The 19,422-nt window shown below is 36.0% G+C and overlaps 1 protein-coding gene and 1 non-coding gene across 6 annotated transcripts in view; one reads left to right on the top strand and one right to left on the bottom strand.

The window, feature by feature from the left end:
- Positions 1–5,793: 5,793 nt before the first annotated feature.
- Positions 5,794–5,867, top strand: TRNAN-GUU (transfer RNA asparagine (anticodon GUU)). Its single transcript has one exon. It is a non-coding gene; the product is annotated as a tRNA-Asn (tRNA).
- A 9,111-nt stretch (positions 5,868–14,978) lies between these two features.
- The window catches only part of LOC149818830 (Biotin/lipoate A/B protein ligase family), a 43,349-nt gene continuing 38,905 nt past the window's right edge, over positions 14,979–19,422 (bottom strand). For 2 of the 5 annotated variants that reach the window (XR_016427011.1, XM_089984180.1), the window contains one exon: positions 14,979–15,366. Coding sequence is in view for 2 of the 5 variants with exons in the window: in XM_089984180.1 (XP_089840306.1) it covers positions 15,148–15,366 (219 nt within the window). In the remaining 3 variants the exon portion in view is untranslated. The remainder of the gene's footprint in view (positions 15,367–19,422) is intronic. The other 3 variants (XM_089984181.1, XR_016427013.1, XR_016427012.1) reach the window with 3 other exon arrangements.

Raw genomic sequence — 19,422 nt, 5'->3', positions numbered from 1 at the left:
CGATAATTCACACTTGTAATAACTAAGTATGTTTAACACATATGATCTCATGAAAGAAAATAATTGAGTAAACATAAGAGACTCATCTTACAATAATTGAAGGAAAAGGAATTGTGGAACTCCAATTCCCATTTGATAAATGTCTTACCCTCACAATTATATATCATGTACCAACCGTGACAAAGAATCTTGTATCAGTCTTATTACTAACCACACATGATTTTAAGTTTGTGTTTGAATTTGGCAATTTAATATTATCGAAGAACCATATGTTTATAGGTAAGGAATTTGTTCTTAATGGCATATTCAAGTTAAATGTGATCAATAAAATTGCTTGTGCTTATGCTTACCTGGTTGACTTTCTTGAATTATAGCATGCAAGACTTGGTCTTGTGCATTTTGGTTTTATTAAGAAAATGATCAAGTCAATATTAATTTTTATATTTAAACATGGTTACGATGTGTGCATTCAAATAAAAAAAAACATTTTATGGAGTGAAAAAAGTAATAAAATTCGTAAATTCATGTTTGTGATTTGAAAAACACTTCAACTTGTGGGGGGATGATTTTTATTTCTTAACCTTTATTAATGACTTTTCTAAATTTACTTATGTTTATCCTATTAAAAGCAAAAATGAGTCTTTTAAAAAATTTAGAATTTTTAAAATTGAAATTAAAAATGTTCTAAATTACAAAATTGCATTAAGTTAGATAGAGGTGGAGATACTGATTTGAGAACAAAGATTATTTTATAAAAAAACAATCACATATTTGAGAGTAAATTCACATTTATTTAGGCAATCACATGTGTGAAGGGTAAAAAGGTCTTTTTAAAACTAAATATTTATGATTTTGGACATGAGGAGAATAGCAAAGATTGTAGGGTATTTCAGAAAATGCATCACATTTGTTGTATAGTATGATAATTTTTCATAATTTAGATGTCGTACAAGGTGATCGAGAAGGTCTCTCCCTATAAGAGACAATTTGGAAAAGAACCAAATTATGACATGTGAAGGTATTAGAAAGTACGTGTTTTGTTCTAATCTCTTAGCAATTCAAAGATAAATTGTCTCCCAAGGCTGTAAAGTGTTGTTTTATAGGTATCCTGAAGGACAAAATGACTATAAATGCTTTGATCCTATGAGTAGGAAAGTGTAGACATCGAGGCATATGGAGTTCTGGGAACATGTGTCATTCTACAGTCAATGATCCAAGGAAGAACATGGACTCTACTTTGCCCTTTTTGGTACCTTTTTCAGAGACTTCAGACAAAGGCAATGACAAGGAATGAGTCACGTCCAGCAAAACACCATTGAAGGGTCATGTATAGTCATTTCTTGATCAACATGATTTAGAAAAAGAGCCTTGCCTGAGTCAAGTCCCAATGTCCCTCCAATCGATCATCATGAGTCAGCGCCTTCATCTCATCTTGTTCCTCAAGTTTGTAGAAGTTTGGACAATTTGTTTATCCTTTTAGATTTGTTCTCCACTAATTGCTTCTCTACAACTCATCAAGCATTCCTAGCCATGATTCAATCCTATAGTAAACCAAAATCTTATATTGAGGTTGGGTCAAAGAGGAATTGAAGGCTTTGGAGAGGATGAAAGCATGAGAGTTGGTCAAAATGCAGAAAAGGAAAAACATAGTTGGTTGCATGTGGGTGTATAAAATTGAGACAAAGGCATATGAGTTTATTGAGAGATACCAACTAAACCTATCATACCAAGCTTTTGGAATTTGTTTTAAATCATATAATACTTTGTTCAAATGAAGAGCGTTTCCTTTGAGAATGTTTACTCCGATAGATGCTGCCATATAAACTTTCTCCACTAAATGTCAATTAAGAAACACATTTTTGACATACATTTGGTATATAGGTCAATGCTTAATACAAACAACAACCATTAAGATCTAGGGGCAAAGGTTCTCTCATAATCAATTTAATATTCTTGAAAATATCTCTTGGCAACTAATTTAGCCTTGTGTCTTTTTAGGGTCTCATCACTCTTAATTTTTACCTTTTATACCCACTTATAACCTATAGTTTTTTTTTTTGTGGAATGCCTTGAAGAGTCCAAGTGTTGGCCTTTTCTAAGGCTTCTAGTTTTATCTTCACAACATCTACTCATTCAGAATGACCCTTAGCTTGAGCATAGATAGAATGTTTTACATAAGAGTGAATTAAGGCAATACAAGCCTTGTACTTGGATGAAAAAGAACTATAGGTCACAATTTTTTTAGGTAGCTTGGAAGTTCTAGTTGATTTTTGTAATTGCCCTTCATATTGATCAATATATTTCTCAAGTGAACATAAAGGTTTGGAGACACTACAACCAGAATAATGGAGACAAGATTTATCACTAAGAGGTTGTTCTTCACTGTGGGATTTCTCTTCTCTAATCACATCATTATTAATATCAATCTCACAATCACAATTATCATCATGCTTTAAAGTAAAATCAAGTTAAAAAATACTCAATTACTTCCTCTGGTTTTTCAAAATCAAAGAATTTTTTTTTCTAAAAGGAAACATGTCTTGAGTTTGAAACATATAACTTTTCATTCTTATAGTCAAAACACTTATAGCCTTTTTTGTTTTCAACATAGCCAAAAAAGGCACAAGGGATGGCACAGGGTGAGAGTTTGTCATTTTTGTTGGTAAAAACAAAACATTTTCATCCGAAAACATGTAACTTAAAATAATCAGGAACAAGTTTCAAAAGTTTTTCAAAAGAAGATATGTTTTGTAAAGATGATGATGACATTCTATTTATGAGATGCACAGTGGTTAATGCAGCTTCAGCCCAACTAACTTTAAGAACATGACTTGAAATAAATAAAATCATGAAGGTTTTTATGATATGTCTACAAATTCTTTTTGCAAGACCATTTTGTTATAGTGTGTGCAGGCAAGATCTTTGTTGTGTAATGCCATGTAACTTAAGATATTATTTGATTTCTTTTGATAAAAACTCTCTCTCTGAATCAATACGAATGACAAAATTTTTTTCATTAAATTTATTTTTGACTAACTTATAAAAATCTTGAAAATGTAAGAAAACTTCATATTTATTTTTTAAGAAAGTACATCAAAGTATATCTCAAAAAATCATCGACAAAAATCACATAATATGCATATCCACCTTTACATAAAATTGGTGCGAGACCCCAAACATTTGAATGAACCAACTCAAGTGGCCTAGAAGAGAAAATTTCTTCAAAAAAGGTAATTTTTTTATTTTATCAGGTATACTGTTATTACAAGTAAATTCATCAATATTACAAAATCTTTTCGAATTTGGAAAATATAAAATTTTAGATACATTGGGATCTCCTAATCTTTTGTGCTACAAATTTAAGCCCAAATTTTGGATATTACAACAAAAAAAATCTTTAGGTATCTCCAAAAAATCCATGTAATAGATACCTCCTCTATGGCCTTCTCCAATCAACTTCCCTGACTGACGACCCTGCACCCAACAACCACTAGATGAGAAGGAAATATTACATCCATGGTCAAAATTTTAAGAAATTGATAAACGATTTAGATTGAGTTTGGGAATGTATCTATTTTTTTAAATCAATTTTTTTAAAGTTTTTAAGAGATTTTTCAAAATTCTCTATTCCTTTATTTTCAAAAGATGTCCCATCAACAGTAAAGACATTTGGCACACTTGAGTTGTTTTGGCATTCAGATAATATATCAATTTTGAGAGTTATGTAAAATGATGCACCAAAGACAAGAAGCCAAGGAGTTTTATCAAGAGTGGAGTCAAATGAAATTATGGTTTTGATTGAAGGAGATGGTTCTCTAAGAAGAGATTGAAGTGCTTTTACCAATTGAAATAAAGACATAGTTCCTATGAATGAATCTTGCAAGTTGCTCACATTCTTATCTTATGAGGCGATCCAACTGAAGCCACTCTTTTGTCCTCCCTTCTTAATTTGTGACATTATGGTTTAATGAGTCTCAGCTCATGACAAAATTGGTAAATGACTTTTCTTTTATCATATTCATTGTTATATCTCTCTGAGGTGGTTTATACCTACAAAGTAGGTTCTCAACCTATATACGGTAAATACAACATCATCATCATTCTTTTAAGAATATTTTTTTAACCTATTCTCCTCTATTCTTAGCTTTTTTAAAGTGTCCACCTTAGAGGAAACTTTTCTTCTGCAAAAGAATCGATTTGGTAGTATCAAATGCGAGCCTTAACCTATTAACAAATTGGTAGAAGTGTTTTATATCAAATTTTTATTGTCAAAACTTGATATCCTTGAAACAATGTAACTTTGATTCAAGAAGAGTTAACTTTTTTTCAAAAGTTCAAAAAGGACATTATAGTATTCCCTAATACTCATATCACCTTGCATCATAGTACAAGATTTGTCTTAAATATTGGACTTATTTGTAATGTCCTTGTGAGAGTACATCTTAAGATAATCTCAAGTATCATTAGAATGTTCAAATTTAGGAAGACTAAAATATTTTTTGATATCAATTCACTATTTCTTTCACTTTTTCTCATATTAGGATATAGCTTTGGTTTTTTTTTCCATCATTGAGAATCACTTTCTTTTCCATTCCGAGTATTAGTTTTTGCTCCTGATCGGATCCATCAACTAACCCCCCACTCATTTGCCTCAAATGTGATGTAAGACCATATTACACAATTAATATCATTAAGCTTTAAGGGCATGACTTAGACACTTGTCATCCATAGTTAAAAAAAAGAGTATCGGAGAGAGTGAGATAGAGAAAGAGAAGAAGAGGGAAAGAGATAGATAGAAGAGAAAAATAAAGAAGAATCTCTATGAGAGCACCACCATGAACCCCGCACCACTGGCACTTTGAGAGAAGGTTCACGACCACTCAAATCAATGTATCAGGGAAGTCTTTGAAGAGGTGTACACGAACACGAGCACATGAGCAAGTAGAAGTCAGTCACCAACACTCAAGAGCACTATGGCGGTGAATGACCATCAAGCACAAACAAGGTGACACTGTCTCTGCACTTGTCTTTGTGCTTCCATGACCACACAAGGAGCAAAAGAGAACTGCCATACTGTTACCCCAACAATATCAAGTTAGAGAAGAAAACAGAAAAAAAAACAAGAAACAAATTGGGCATTTAAGCAAAAACCAGAACACCCAAAGGAAAAGAGAAAGATGGGTGAGGAAACACACATTATGACCCAATTGTTAACCCAACAAATCCCTAAGCACACATTGCCCATCCTTGCATCAAGCATCCCAATTACAACAACCCATCAAAGCTCGATCGTTGTCATCAGAACACGATCAAACAAGAAATTAATATGAGAACGATTTTTACCGGAATACCTACAGGAACTTGGGGTGGAAAGGCTGTTGTTTCCCGTGCTGAACTGAGCCTTCGACGTGATGTTCCCAATCGACGCCATCACCACCTTCAGAAACACAATCGCGAGGTTGCTGCTTTCCGGCGGTTCTGGCAAGCTGGGGGGAGGTGCCTCGGATGTCGTCCCCAACTCACCCTCTGCTACAATTTACAAAGAAGGGCGAAGAGGATGAAAGTTGGGCCTTCAACTGCCCTCGAAACGTTCACATGCTTTTGCAGGGCATCGATCCAATGTGACTTCGAAACATACTCATGGGTTGGAGAGAATCCCAACCAAGTATGGCCAAATATTTTTGTTTGGTTACCCGCCAAAACTCTCATAAAAATGAAATTCAGAAGCCGGGAAAATAGACTCTCTATTTATTTATATATATATTTATTTTTATGTACAGTCATAACATGCAAGCTGGAATAGCTCAGTTGGTTAGAGCGTGTGGCTGTTAACCACAAGGTCGGAGGTTCAAGCCCTCCTTCTAGCGTGAACTTTTGCTGCTTCTCTTTTTTTTTTTCTTCTTTTCTCTCTCTCTCTCTCTCTCTCTCTCTCTCTCTCCCTTCCTGGGCCCTGGCCTACTTTTTTGGCTGCACTTTTCGGCAGCGGATTGGTAAAAAAAATTCGAGTGTCGCCATAATTTATCATATTTAAAATTTTTAATTTGGGAAAATATCGGCAAAGTTGTTCCCGTTACAATCGTGAGATACAGAACACAAAACTACGTTTTGCATTTGTCTTCAGTTTATCAAGATTTGGTCATGTTTCAATCTTTCCTAATAAAATTTCACTGAGTTTAAAAGTATCGGCGAGAGTCTATTTTGTCATGGACATTTGGTTACAAGCCATATCACAAATGTAGCTGATACTTTGAATTTCTCGCAGTTTGATACCGAGGGATTCACATGCCGTCACAAAGCCCTGATAAAATCATGAAAAGCTCAAAATATGTTTTTATTTCAATATATCGCAATATTGGGCCAGTTTTTTACGTTTTAATATTTTAATATATTCATTTTGTTTTCTCTGTCAAGATGTATTTTTCCAAAACGTGCAACTTGATCAAGAAATCATTTACCGTATAATAATAAAGAATATTTTATGTACTAAATAATTGGCAATGGCAAAGAAGGCGGTTTTCTTTTTTTAAAGGCAAGCTGGGGTTAGGCAGACCTCTACCAGTGGGTTTTGAACCTGCAACGTCCCAATACAAGGTGACGTGCACTAGCTGCTCCTACCAGCGGAGCCCCCATTGGTTAAAGAAGGTGGCTTTGGTGTGAAGCACAAAGAAAAAATGATAAATATTTTGTTTTAGGTGTCCTTCCCATTATCAATGATCACTTGAAAATAGCACCGGCAATTTTTTTAAAAGATGAAGTTCCTCCCTGAAGCAATTTATATAAGGGTAGGAACCCACTAGTGACAGGAACCCAAACAGCTGGTGGGGGTTGAACTTGAACCTAACAGGAAGAGGCTGGCACCTTCTTCCAATACCTGCTACCACTTGAGTAACCCAGGCCGGTGTATCTTGATGGCGAAGCAGAAAATCTCCAGGTGGGATCACTGACAACCAAGCCCTTACGAAGCCCACTAGTGAAAATCACCCACACACCTGGTGGGAGTCGAACATGGGGTAAACCGACAAAGGTGAACTTTTTATCACAATTTTCAATATTCTCTCTATTTCTAAAATCACAAATATCTGGATTTAAAAAGACCTTTTTATCTTTGGTACATATGAACTTTATCCTATATATGTGAACTTGGTTTTTCCATTTAGTATCACTTTTTCTACATCTTTCTCGCTTCTAAATGTGCCCTAAGTGACCTTGTTTTTGGCAAGGGTTCCTCATTATAAAAGAAAAAAAAAACTGAAGGAGTTCAAGCATCTTGTGATAAAATAATTCAGTTATTCTTTGAAATTCATTGGAAATGGTCATAATATATATGAAATTTGGTGCATTTATGCAAATACCTACTAATTGGTTAAAATTCTTCGCCTATCCAAAAATGCCAATTCTTGATTTTTTTTGGACCACTTTACCCTTTGTAGGTGTTTTGCATGAACCCACGACATTCTCACCAGAATGATGTGAATCTCCTACTCAAAGTGGATTCACACTTTTATGAGGAATACCAACAGTTGCCTGGAGCTCAACGTATCTTTAGCTAGTGTCCATCTCCCATGTGATTTTCTTAGCTTGTTTGAGTGGATGTTAGATGTTGTGCAATTAATGTTTTAGTACTTGTAAGGCTCTTTTTGGTAAGGTTTTAGTATGAATGTGCGCAAAATAGTTGTGAATCTCATTCTTTTTATGTGGTTCTTATTCTTTAATTTGAGTATGTCGGTCAATGTATATTTAGTATGCATCTCTCTAAAGAGATTCACAATTTGTTTCGGTTGATGTTAGATGTTTGCACATATAATGTACTAAAGTACTTGTGAACCTCTTTTTCATAAAGTTTTAGTGTGAATGTTAATATGTACACACAAAATAATTGTGAATCTCTTTCTTTTTTGGGTGAATCTCACTATTTAATTCAAGTATGCTTGTCATTCATGTGATATTTGAGCGAATGTCTAGGGTTTCATGCAAATCCGCTGAAAATTTTATTCCCTCTCTTATCATCCCCTCCCTCCCTCTATTCATTTTTTGTGAATTGTTCATTGTCATCTAAGTTTCTTGAGTATTCCGCAATATTAGAAAGTGGTGCAATGATAGGGATGCACATCTCTTCGTGTTTTAGTGAAAGACATGTTGCTTCGTGTTCAGACGAGACACTTTATCAAGAGATAGAAATGGGTATGGAGTGCTCCATTCACTCAAGCTCTCCTTGATTCTCCATCCTTCATTGCTCTCCTTGACTCTCCTTCGTCAATTCATGTTTCCTCAACAATGAATTTCTTCCCAACCCCCTCTAGCTCAATGTCAACATTCGACACCCTAGACTATCTTGAGCTCGAGGTAACTATGCAATGATCAACATCTCATCTAGGTGTCGTTTCAAGTGTGAGAGGAATTTCCAAATCCAATGGGTTGGCTGCTCATCGACCACATTCCTAGAAAAGGTCCTTAAAGGATTGAGAAAGGATTCAACTAATGGAGGTTGGTGAGCTTTGATTTGTAGGAGGACAACCTCAGCATCGGCATTATCTATGTCGTGTTTGGGTACATGAACGACATGGAGAAAGTGAAGGATTTAGTATATATGGTCAACGATGTTGTGTTCCTATTCAAGGACCTAATAGGGAAATTTGTCTATGCCCTTTCTCGTCCTATGTGGGTTTAGGTTAGTCTCAAGAGTAAATTTTAGAAAGATGGCATTTTTAAGTAACTTGGACGTGTCATTGGTGAGAAATATCTCTTTGTCGATGATTATTGTATTGACAAAAAGAATGGTGCTAGGGTATGTTTTAACCTTGAGCCTCTTCTATGTTTCCTCTATTGCAAATTGCAGGATATATGTCAAAGTTTTCCCAACGCTCCATTGTGGGCATAAGAGGGGGACTCAATATCTGTTTTAGGGAGGCCTGTCCACAAAAACCGGTCTCCTTTGCTCCCCAACTGTGATTCGGGAAGCAACAACCAGCTTGGTCGGGGGCTCGTGGGGAGGAGGATATGAATGAGGAGGAGGAGGAGGAGGAGGGAGGTAGTCATATGGATATAGATGAGAAATTTCCATCGCTCCACCTATCACCGAACAAACGGTACAGGTTTGAGAAGACCAGTTCCCAAACTACCTTCCACAATATTGTGGATCCCTAAATTTTAAAAAACAAAAGAGATTTTTTATTTGGATTAAAAATTGGATTTGAGCTTGAGACAAGTGATAGTTATGGGGTTTGTGTGTCTTTCCTCCTCCATCGAGTAGGGATCATCTGCACCAAGAACTTCAAATCTTCAATGCAAGATTCAACTTGTAGTGCTCGTACCTCATACGCGAGTCCTAGAATGAAAAGCTAGCTTGATGGTGTGGGCCATCACCAAGGATCAGAAAAAGGCAAGAAACACAAACACTATACGAAAGTTAGAAAAAATTTCATTTATAAAATGAACAAAATAAATAAAATAAGCATAGAAGGAAAACCAAATCTCATATCAGGCTTAGGTAGCCATTTTCTACAAGGATGACCAGTGCGGTGGGTGAGATTTAAGATTTGGGAGCTCTAGATGAGTAGGGATTTTAGTATAGTATGGGCACACTCAAAGATCCTGAATTCCTAATGTTGAAATGGAGGGGGGTGAACCCTTATTTATAGTTTTTTTGGCGGGTTTAAATATTAATCTCATGGATTTGAGATCTAAAGATACAAATGTGCCTGTGGATGGTGTGGCAAGGTCCTATTAGTTGTAGTCTAAAAGGTCTTTTTTTGATTGGCCATGGGTTTCCTAGCCTAGGATCGAGAGAAGGCATAGATTAGAGGGTATCTTAGAATTTTAGGAATGTGGGTAGGTTCATTGAATCCTATCACATGAGTTTGTGAGATAGGGATAGGACTCCAAGAGGTTTATCTCCAAATAATGTGCATTTTTTGACCAAATAAACTGCTAACAACACATGCTCTTAATGACACATGGTGCTAACGGCACTATAGAAGTGTTAACGATATTCTAAAATGCTAATGACACATTGAGATTCACTAACAACAATTCATCTTTTTGGACTCTCCTAACAGAACATTAAAAAAACTACTAACGACAATCCATGTGTCGTTAGCAGTTTTCTAATGGCAATCTAATTATCATTAGCAAAACTGGCTAAAAAATGCCTGAGAAGTTAAACTTTTTTAGTCATAACTTTCTATTTAGATGTTTTTTTAAGGTAATTTTTGATGCGGTGAAAAATCAACATCAATTACTTTAATTCATCTTTTAAATGCAAAGCCAAATTCAATTGTTTTGGTGGTTAAAAATGTGATGAAAGTGGGCCCTACTTGAAAACAAAATTTTTACTAAACAAATCACTTTTTTGTCATAACTTTTGATTTTGATGTTCAAATTGACCTAATTTTTGGCTTGCTTGACAAATAAGATCCTCTAGTTTAAGTGATATTTTTGGCAAAATTCGTGAGGATGTCGTTTCAGAGGCCAAAAATGAAGTTTAGGTTAAAATAACTTTGAAATGAACACAAAACACTAGATTTTGTCATATGACTTCTGACGTGAAATGACTTGGTCAAAATTGGGATGTCTACATATGCCCCTCAGTCTCAAGAAAAAAGTAGAAACTTTATTTCACACAAGGGCCTTTCAAGCATAATGAATAGTTGTTTAAAGTGTGAGGTCTTGTCGATGACCAACCATTGGTCTCAAGGTGAAAGAAGCATGATGAAATGTAGTAAGACAAATACATATTTTTAAAAGATTGACACAAAATGTCACTTCTTGCAAAAGCTATGACAATGATTTGTGCATTATGAAAACCCTAATTTGGCTAAAATTATCAAAGATTGCAAAAAAAAATCTTGTTCTCGGATCAACTTGTAGACCTTTGTGGGTTAAATAAAACCTGAATGATTGACTGCAATATGAATATTATTGATGAAACAATCAAATCATAATGCTAAAAAACTTCAAGATAAATAAATGACAAGACAAAGATGACAATTATGACTGACTAGGGTGCATGACATAATGTTGTGTGTCACGGTGGGACTTATGAAGTGCATTGTGAATTATCACCTAAGTCTAAAAATAATGCTCTATTTTGTTTTTTTAAAAGGAATTGCCCCGATGTGAACTTGATTCATTTGTTGTATTCGATTTCATCTCCACTATGACTATAATTCTACAGTTCCTTCTTAAAAGCAATGGGAAAAACCTTCAATTGGTCTTCTATGTTGTAGCTATATGTCTAGCTCACACAAGAAAGGGGTTTGGGTGCTAGCTGACCCTTCCCCAACTATCGGTCCACATGACTCGCTATTTGTTGTTCAACCTCGTTCATGTTGTACATCTATATGTTCTTTGTGTGCTCTCTTGTAAGACTAACTATGTTTGTAAAGCCTAACTATCTCCATAAAGCCTCCACATGACCTATAAAATGCACTTTCAACACTTAGGACTATACAATAATTAATTTCTTGCACTACATATATACTCACCTGAACCTTGATAAGATCACGTAAGAGACCAGGATAATGTCCTATGTTCCTTGCATGTGTCATGTCATGTCTATTGAATGCTTGTCGCTCACTCTTCTGTGGTGGGATGTACTTTCCTCCTCTTCCTTTGTCACCTCCTCAACCTCCTCCACCTCCTTTTCAACTAACATTACCCACATTGTCATGTGTGAAAACTTATGCATTTCATCACATTTGCATGGTCTCATGATGAGAAGGTGCTCCCATATCCAAACATGTTAATTCAATAAGTTGCCAACTTAGGTTACTACTTATTTATAGAAGATCATTAAAAGTTTAAGAACCACATAAACAATACAAAAACACAGTCATAACCTATCATACCTACAATACCAACAACCCAGCCATTTTTTTTCTTTAGTCTTCAATTGGAAGAGACTTTCATACAAGTGTGCAAGCCCAGCTATCCCCCAAGAATAGTCACTGATCATGTTCATATTAACCAAAAATATGATGTGCGAGGCATTAATTATTTTGCCATTGTTGTCGATGAACATACAATTTCCCCAAAAAGAGCAACAATGCCCTCAACTCCATTTCTTTGCTTACACCACCTTCAATTGTTGGTTTCTTAATTGTGGTTGCACCCTTTTCCACACCTCTTTAAATGTCATATCTCTCCCTCTACCATCTTAGCTTGATCCTATCACCCCAATGCATCATAGGTTATTTTCAACAACGATGCTTTGGTAGGCATTCTGTGACATGTTAATCATGCTATGTGTGCAATGTCCTCCAGTCAGGGTGAGCTCAAACCGAGGAAGGTGTTGGTTGTTAGATTCTAGATATGTGTAATAGCATCTACAAGAGGATGGGTGATCCTCTATGGCTTAACTTTTAAAAACTATCTAAAGTGCATGACATCCAATCAAATTTTTTTATTCTCAACCTGATTTTTTTAGTAGAACCAATATACCAATACTTTTGGTTCCTTTCTACAAACATGCTTATTTAAACTAGATAGATTATTTTTCATTTTTCTAACCTTATGTACATGTGTAAATTAAAGTTTCCTCTTTTTGAGTAAAGGTATCATCCAATGTTTCCTCAAGCTCAAGAGCACCACAGACTTCTCCAGTGAGCCCAACCATATCTTCATCAGAAACTCTATCATATACTTGTTCTTGTTTGACTACTTTCCTCCGCTCATGTGGATGTGCCATATTCCCTAATAACTCAGAAGCACGAGACATGTATCCACTTGTTGTCATCTAGAAACAAGCCTCAAGGTTCACATTTATTGAGGCCTAAACATTCAAATGCGCCTTGAAAGCTTTAACTAAGCTACTATCCCTACCCTCCTTGGAACCTTCCTTTAAGGGAGTCAATTTCTTTATGCTTGATCTTAAAACTCTTAGCATTTGTTTATAGTAGCTATATTTTTTATGAAGTAGATCATACATCTATGCTTGTGGACATGGCATAATCGGTTTCCAAACCACACAATCAATTTCACTCAAATATCAACATATGATGGATCAACTAATTTAGTGATTTTCAGCATAATAGAAGGCACAACGTACAAATGAAAAATGAGTTTGCAATGCTCATTTATTTGAATGTCCACTCATAAAGAACAATAAATGTGAAAACAACAAAATAATAACTTGGATTCCATGTGCATTATATGGAGCAACTGAGGTTTTTGATGAAAACTCTTCTTTCTAACAGATATTTGAGCCATTTTCTCATGATTTTTTAACCAACTAAGGTTATGGCAACTGGGTCGAAAGGCATCATTAAGGAAGAAGCAACACAGGAAACAATGATTAACATTCAATTCAAATAAACTCCATTAAAAAATATGTGGATAATGTACTTACCAATCAAAAACTCATTGGTGATGTGTTGAAAGAGGGATGAATGCCTTGTAGTAATGTTGGTGGAATGATAAAGATTGGGGAAATCAATGTTTGGTAATCGGACTAGAGATTGGGACCAAAATCCTAACTCATAACAAAACCCTAAGCAATTGTGAAAGTTCGAATGGGGAATTTCTTTATCTAAGGATTAGTATATGTATAACACTAGGTCTAAGACAAATACATGCTGATCTCTTTGACTAATACATATGCATCTCCTCAGGTATGCATTTAATAGTTGTTGACCTCCTATAAACGAGTGAGTGAATTCATAATGATCCAATAAATTTGCTAACCTTTTATTAAATATCATCACATCTGAAACTAATAAATGCATGTCTCCGCATATATGTATTGAGCAGTTGCTAACCTTCTATAAATGAGTGAGCAAATTTAGAACAACTAAATGACTCTGCTAACCTCTAATTAAATACCAACATCCCATACTAATAGATGCAAATTTCTCCTCAAGTGTACTGAAATAAGCTATGAATCTCATAGGAGAGATGCACACTAAATATATGCTAACCTCCGGACATCCGTTGGTATTCCTCATAAAAGTGTGAATCCACTTTGGGTAAGAGATTTGCATCATCCTTGTGTAAATATCACGGATTCATGCAAAACACCTACAAAGGAGAAAATGGTTCAAGAAAAGTCAGGAATCGAAGAATTTTGGCAAATTAGTAGGTATTTGTGCAAAATTTCATTGATAGTACGATCATTTTATGAAATCTATTTCCCCTTTATCTGGATTCTTCTTTTTCAAGGTTGTTGTTAGGGATGGGAAACATGATGAGCCCACTCGTAGGTTGTCTTATGGTTGGCTCATAAAGACCTCATGAAATAGGCTCAAAAAGCTTGAACATGAACAACCAATGTCTCATATTGCGTTTATAATATATTTTATATTATAGAAGGCTTAGCTTTTATAGACTTGTTTATAATATATTTTATATCATAGAATGAAAATGGTTGAAGTCAATAAGTTTAGAGTTCAAATCCTATTGCTTACAAGATTGAAACAATATTTATTTTGTAAATGAGCCAGTTTGAGCTTGGGTTAGTATGTTTACGGTCTAAATTTTATTGTTTAACTTTAAAAATAATATATATTTTTGTAAATGAGCTTGCTCAGCTTGTTTAGCTCAAGCTTTTCATGAGCTCAAGCTCACTTGGCTCAACAAAAGAAACGAGCCAAGCTTGAACCACCCTCTGTTCGGTTTGTTTGGCTCATTTGCCAACCCTAGTTGCCGTGAAAGAATAAACTTCTCGTCCGCCAAACCTTCGCCCTGGAATTCTCCTTCAATTTAAGCATGTCAGCTTTTAAGCACTTTCGGATTATGGGAATTGAAGGCAAAGAAGGGTCACCTCCTACCAAATATTTGAGAATATGCCTTTCTCATCTTATTTGTGGAACATCCATATAACCAGGCAGTGGGACAACTCTCAATGGCCCTTGCTGCTTAAGTAGCATCTGTTTCACTATGAAAAAAGAATAATTGGGGCTTCCAGCTTGCTTTTCTAAGAAAAGTAACAGTTTTAGATCTGCTTAAAACGTCATGCCCAAGATATAGAAATAAGCAAATTGAAATTTCTGAATCGTTGCAAACATTTCATAACACAACAATCATATGAAAAGTTACAGTTGAGCTAGCTATTAAAAAAAAATTAAGTCACAGTTGCTTGTGGTTCTCCACTCTTTGCAACACAGCAGGAAAAAAAATCTCAATTTGGAAATTGATCCTTCAATGCAGTAAGAATCAGGAAATTTGAGAAACAAGTGCTTGCTTTAATTCATCGACTGCTAGGAGCTTCGTCAAGCATTCCCATTCCACATTTGAATTTGTGGTGATATCCTCCAACTCCACGGGCTTTAAATGGAAATAGCTTCCAACAGCAGAGATTGTTCTCCTGATAAAACATGATCTTGATGACAAAATGTTTCTCATTGGACACAAGAAGTCAGTGTGATTCCTCTCCTGAAAAGAAGACCAAGACGTAACAACAATTATGGCATATGTTTCAAAGTGGTACCAAGACAGTAGGAAGAAAAAAAAAGAACTACAAGAACATCTCAGGAGTGGAATTGATCCATCGATGTCACAAATACAATCTCCAGTGTATACATTTAATGCAAGCATAGAAAAAAAGTAGGAACTGACTAGTTGCATCAAGAGAGTGGTCCTTTCAAAGCCTGCAAGAGCCGTCCTCATTAGGCATGTGCTTTGCAGTTTGCTGATTCGTTTTATGGCTCTTTTTCGTCTTCAGATTTAAGTGGAAGTTAAAATCGATAGGTGTCTTAGGAATTTTCTATGGGGAGGCAGTGGGCCTTCCAAAGCTTTGGTCGCTCGGCAGCGTGTCACCTGCAGCACTGATCGTGGTGGTTTGGATTTCAAAAAGCTAACTCTGCTCAATAAAGTCACTGCTAGGCCGATGGTTATGGAGAATAGCAACGGAAGAAGGCCCCATTTCATCTTTTCCCAAACTGAAACATAATCTCCCAGGGATGCTTTCTCAATAGAAAAGGAATTCCAAATGGTTCGCCAATTTGGAAAGGTATAGTTAGTAACTTTGATTCATTCATGCAGTTTGTTGTTCAAGCAGACCCACCAACTAATCTGAAGTGGACGTTAACAAAAGATGGTGTCTTTACACCTGCCTCGTATTATGGGGCCTTATGTGAAGCTGGGGGCCCCTGGATGCCGGATGATGCCTTATGGAGCGCTGGTCCTTCCCCTCCGGCAAAGCTCTTTGCATGGACGCTGATGGCTGGCAATATCAACACCCTCGACAGACTCCAAAAGATTGGCATTCAGTTGGCTAACATGTGTTATGTGCGAAAAGGACTGTGAATCGGCAATCCATCTGATGTGGGATTGCCCGGCGTTCCAATTTATTTTCAAAGCATCTTGGCCAGGCCTATCGATACAGGTACAACAGTCATCAAATACTTTACGGAAATTTAATGAATTTTATCTTCCCTCTCAAAAAAAAAAGACTGGTTGCAACAAGAAACTGCACATGCTACTTCCATCAAAAGCTAAAACATGTGCCTATTATGAGTCCACCACATCTATTACGGATCTAGACATGGATCTAGATCCAGGTTACGGTCCAACATAATCTCCCTCTTCAAAGGGTTCAATCAACCTCATACCATCTACCACTATTAAGCAAGCATATGACAGATCTTACAGAAAACAATGTGAAACAATAAATTGCTGGAGTTTTCAACCTTCAATTCAGTCCATCAAAATTGGATTACAAAAATTAACAAAGACGTTCAACATTTGCCCACAAGGCAGCCATATGACTAGAGAGCTTGTCTCCTTGCCATAGGCCCAGGGTAAGTATTGGCCTAAGTGCACCTCTTTTTGCTTTTCTTTCCCCGTGCTTGGTGCCTTTTGTGTGCTTTATTTTTTCTTTTCTTCAGATTTCTTTTTACACTTTTTTTGGCTTATAATTTTTTTCGAAATCGCTCAGTAGAATAACCATTTTTCATTTCTTGATATAAAGAATTATCCATTACAAAGTTCCTTAGTGGTCTTATGCCAAAATATCTTTTTTTTTTAATTGAGACCTTGCCATGTTTTGTATCTTTAGCTTAGAATTATTCAAGAAAATTTTAGGAATCTCTGCCTCACTGTAGGTTAACCATTGACATTAGTCCCACATCCATTTGAATTTGCAACAAAATTGACTTTTTCTTTCGTCAAATCATTTCCTTTATAAGGGAAACTTGCACAAATTGTCCCTAGTGAACATCTTTTAAGAAAAACCATTTCTCTTTTCGAAGAATTTTTTCTAAGAAAAGTCAAACAAAGAGTATGGAATTAAGCCCTTGTAAAATTTAAATTCATGCCATCATGATTTTTTTATATGCTAATGATTGTACTGATCTGGTCTGATACATCAATGTTCCAAATCAATAACGGGAAGACAACTCCATAAAAGAGAAAGCACTTTCAGGATTCCAAAAGGATGAAAAAAATTATTTATCTCCTTTGAAATAGGGAAGAGGATTTTGTTAGGGCAAAAGCATTATGGAAGAGGTGCGGAACCTTCCAGATAGGGCAGGGCCCTCGTCCTAAGCTTGATAACGAAAACCAACCCCCGCTAGCCTTCCGACCTTCCAGCATCGGGCAGGTGCCAAACTTGAGCTTGGGCTCCGGTAGGAGCAACAAGTTCGACGGATTTGACGTTTTCTTGTTTGTAAAGTGTGACATTTTCCTATTATCCACTCCAATATGTAGCATGTGCTATGCAAGGCTAGAGGTTGATGATGGAAGCATTATAGAAGACGTGTGGAACCTTCCAGAAAAACCAAACAGTTTCTTGGTTTTCCTGCAAATTTTTTTATATTTATTACCCTTTTTTATATTTTTCTTCCTTTTTTCTCTCTTTTTTTATGACTTGCGCATATATTTTCTTTATTTATTTATAATGATCCCGTCACAAAAGGCACACATCCTCCTGAATCAAAAGGAAAAGACAACCAAGAAAATGTTTCTCTTCCTGCATCTAAAAAATGAGGAGCCCAGTCCCTCTTCCTTGTTGGTTATGCGAGCCCTTGGTCTTAAAAAGCTTAAATCCAATTCTCAGGGCTTTTGGGGACATTCCATTGCCTTGAGAATCCAGAAAAATCCTTCTGTTTTCCTCTTTTCCAACCAATTTTTTCCTTCTTCTTCTGCCCCTACTGTCAAATTGTTGACATGTTAATAGCTGGTTGCAGTCATTCTGATAAAGTAATAGAGGTGGAGAAACCTTTCTGTTGAGGCTCTTCGATCGAAGTCCTGACCGGGTGACATTGCCATCCATCCCTTCCCCTGGGATTCGGTTTGGACTGAGATACTTCGAGGACCACTTTCAAGATGGGTTTTAGAAAATTATTTGGTTGAAAACTCTTGGTGAACCTTCCAGCAATAAGATTAAAATAGACAACATTGGGTTGGGATTTTGGATCTGACTCAGGCTCCATCTCTTTCGGTTGACAGGGACCTACTTTCCCTACAGGGTTTTGTGTCCTCTTTGAGACAATCTGCTCTTAGTCAACTGAATCTTGGGGAATTGCAAGGACATTTAAGGAAGCAGAATTCGATTTTGGCTTTGGTGAGGTAAAAAACATTATAATGGTTTCAAGCTGGGTGAAGAAGACAAAATTTTCATAAGAAGCTTCAGATGGAGATGCAAAAACTTTGATGGTTTCTGACAGGCCTGAAAAATTGAAAATTTCTTAAGTAGAAGCTTTGTTAGCACAATAAGAAGGATTTTTGTCAGAAACAGTTTGATTTTGAAAAGTGAAATTTTAATAGGAGATTCTGAAATCACATCTGTTTCAAATGGGCCTGAGAAGGTAAAAACCACATAGGTGGGATTGTCCATTGCTTCCAATAGGCCTGAGGGAATGGAGATCTAAATGGCTTCTTTTGATAAATTTTCAGAAACAGGAACTTCATTTTCGAGAGGAATAATTTGAATTTGTTTAGAGGATTTTGAATAGTTTCCTCTGAAGGAATAAGGATATTTTCTAGAATTTCCGCCAAATTTGAAGAGTTTTCTTTAGAAATTTCAGTTGATTTTGAAGGAGTTTTATTGTGAGAAATTCTTTGGTTGACTTTAAAATCTCTTTTTCTCCTGGAGAGGTAGACTTTGGAAAAGTAGGAACTTCGTTTTCAGAAGATAAAGAGGGAGGATCTTGTGATTTTGGAGAAATTTGATCTTTTGAAAATCTTTGAGTAACTTCTTTAGAGGATGAAGGCTCATTTTCAGGATATATTGGGAGAGTTTCTTTATGATCTTGAAGGGGGATAGACGCGAATTTATTTTGGATGGTAAATGAGTTCTGGGGGAATCTCTAAAATCTTTAAGCATGGGATGACTTTGACATTGGGCCAATCGGAGGGATACAAGGCTACCTCTTGGGGACTAATTCCATTTTGATAAGACTCTTCAAGAAATTGAATCCTCTCAAGGAGCTCCATTTTACTAGTGCCTTCCTCCACATTTTCTTTTTGCAAGTCATCTTTTTCCCTGAA

Source organism: Nuphar pumila, chromosome 13 (genome assembly GCF_984573655.1).
Source record: "Nuphar pumila chromosome 13, dmNupPumi1.hap1.1, whole genome shotgun sequence".
Lineage (NCBI taxonomy): Eukaryota > Viridiplantae > Streptophyta > Magnoliopsida > Nymphaeales > Nymphaeaceae > Nuphar > Nuphar pumila.
This window is presented reverse-complemented; position numbering and strand designations above follow the sequence as displayed.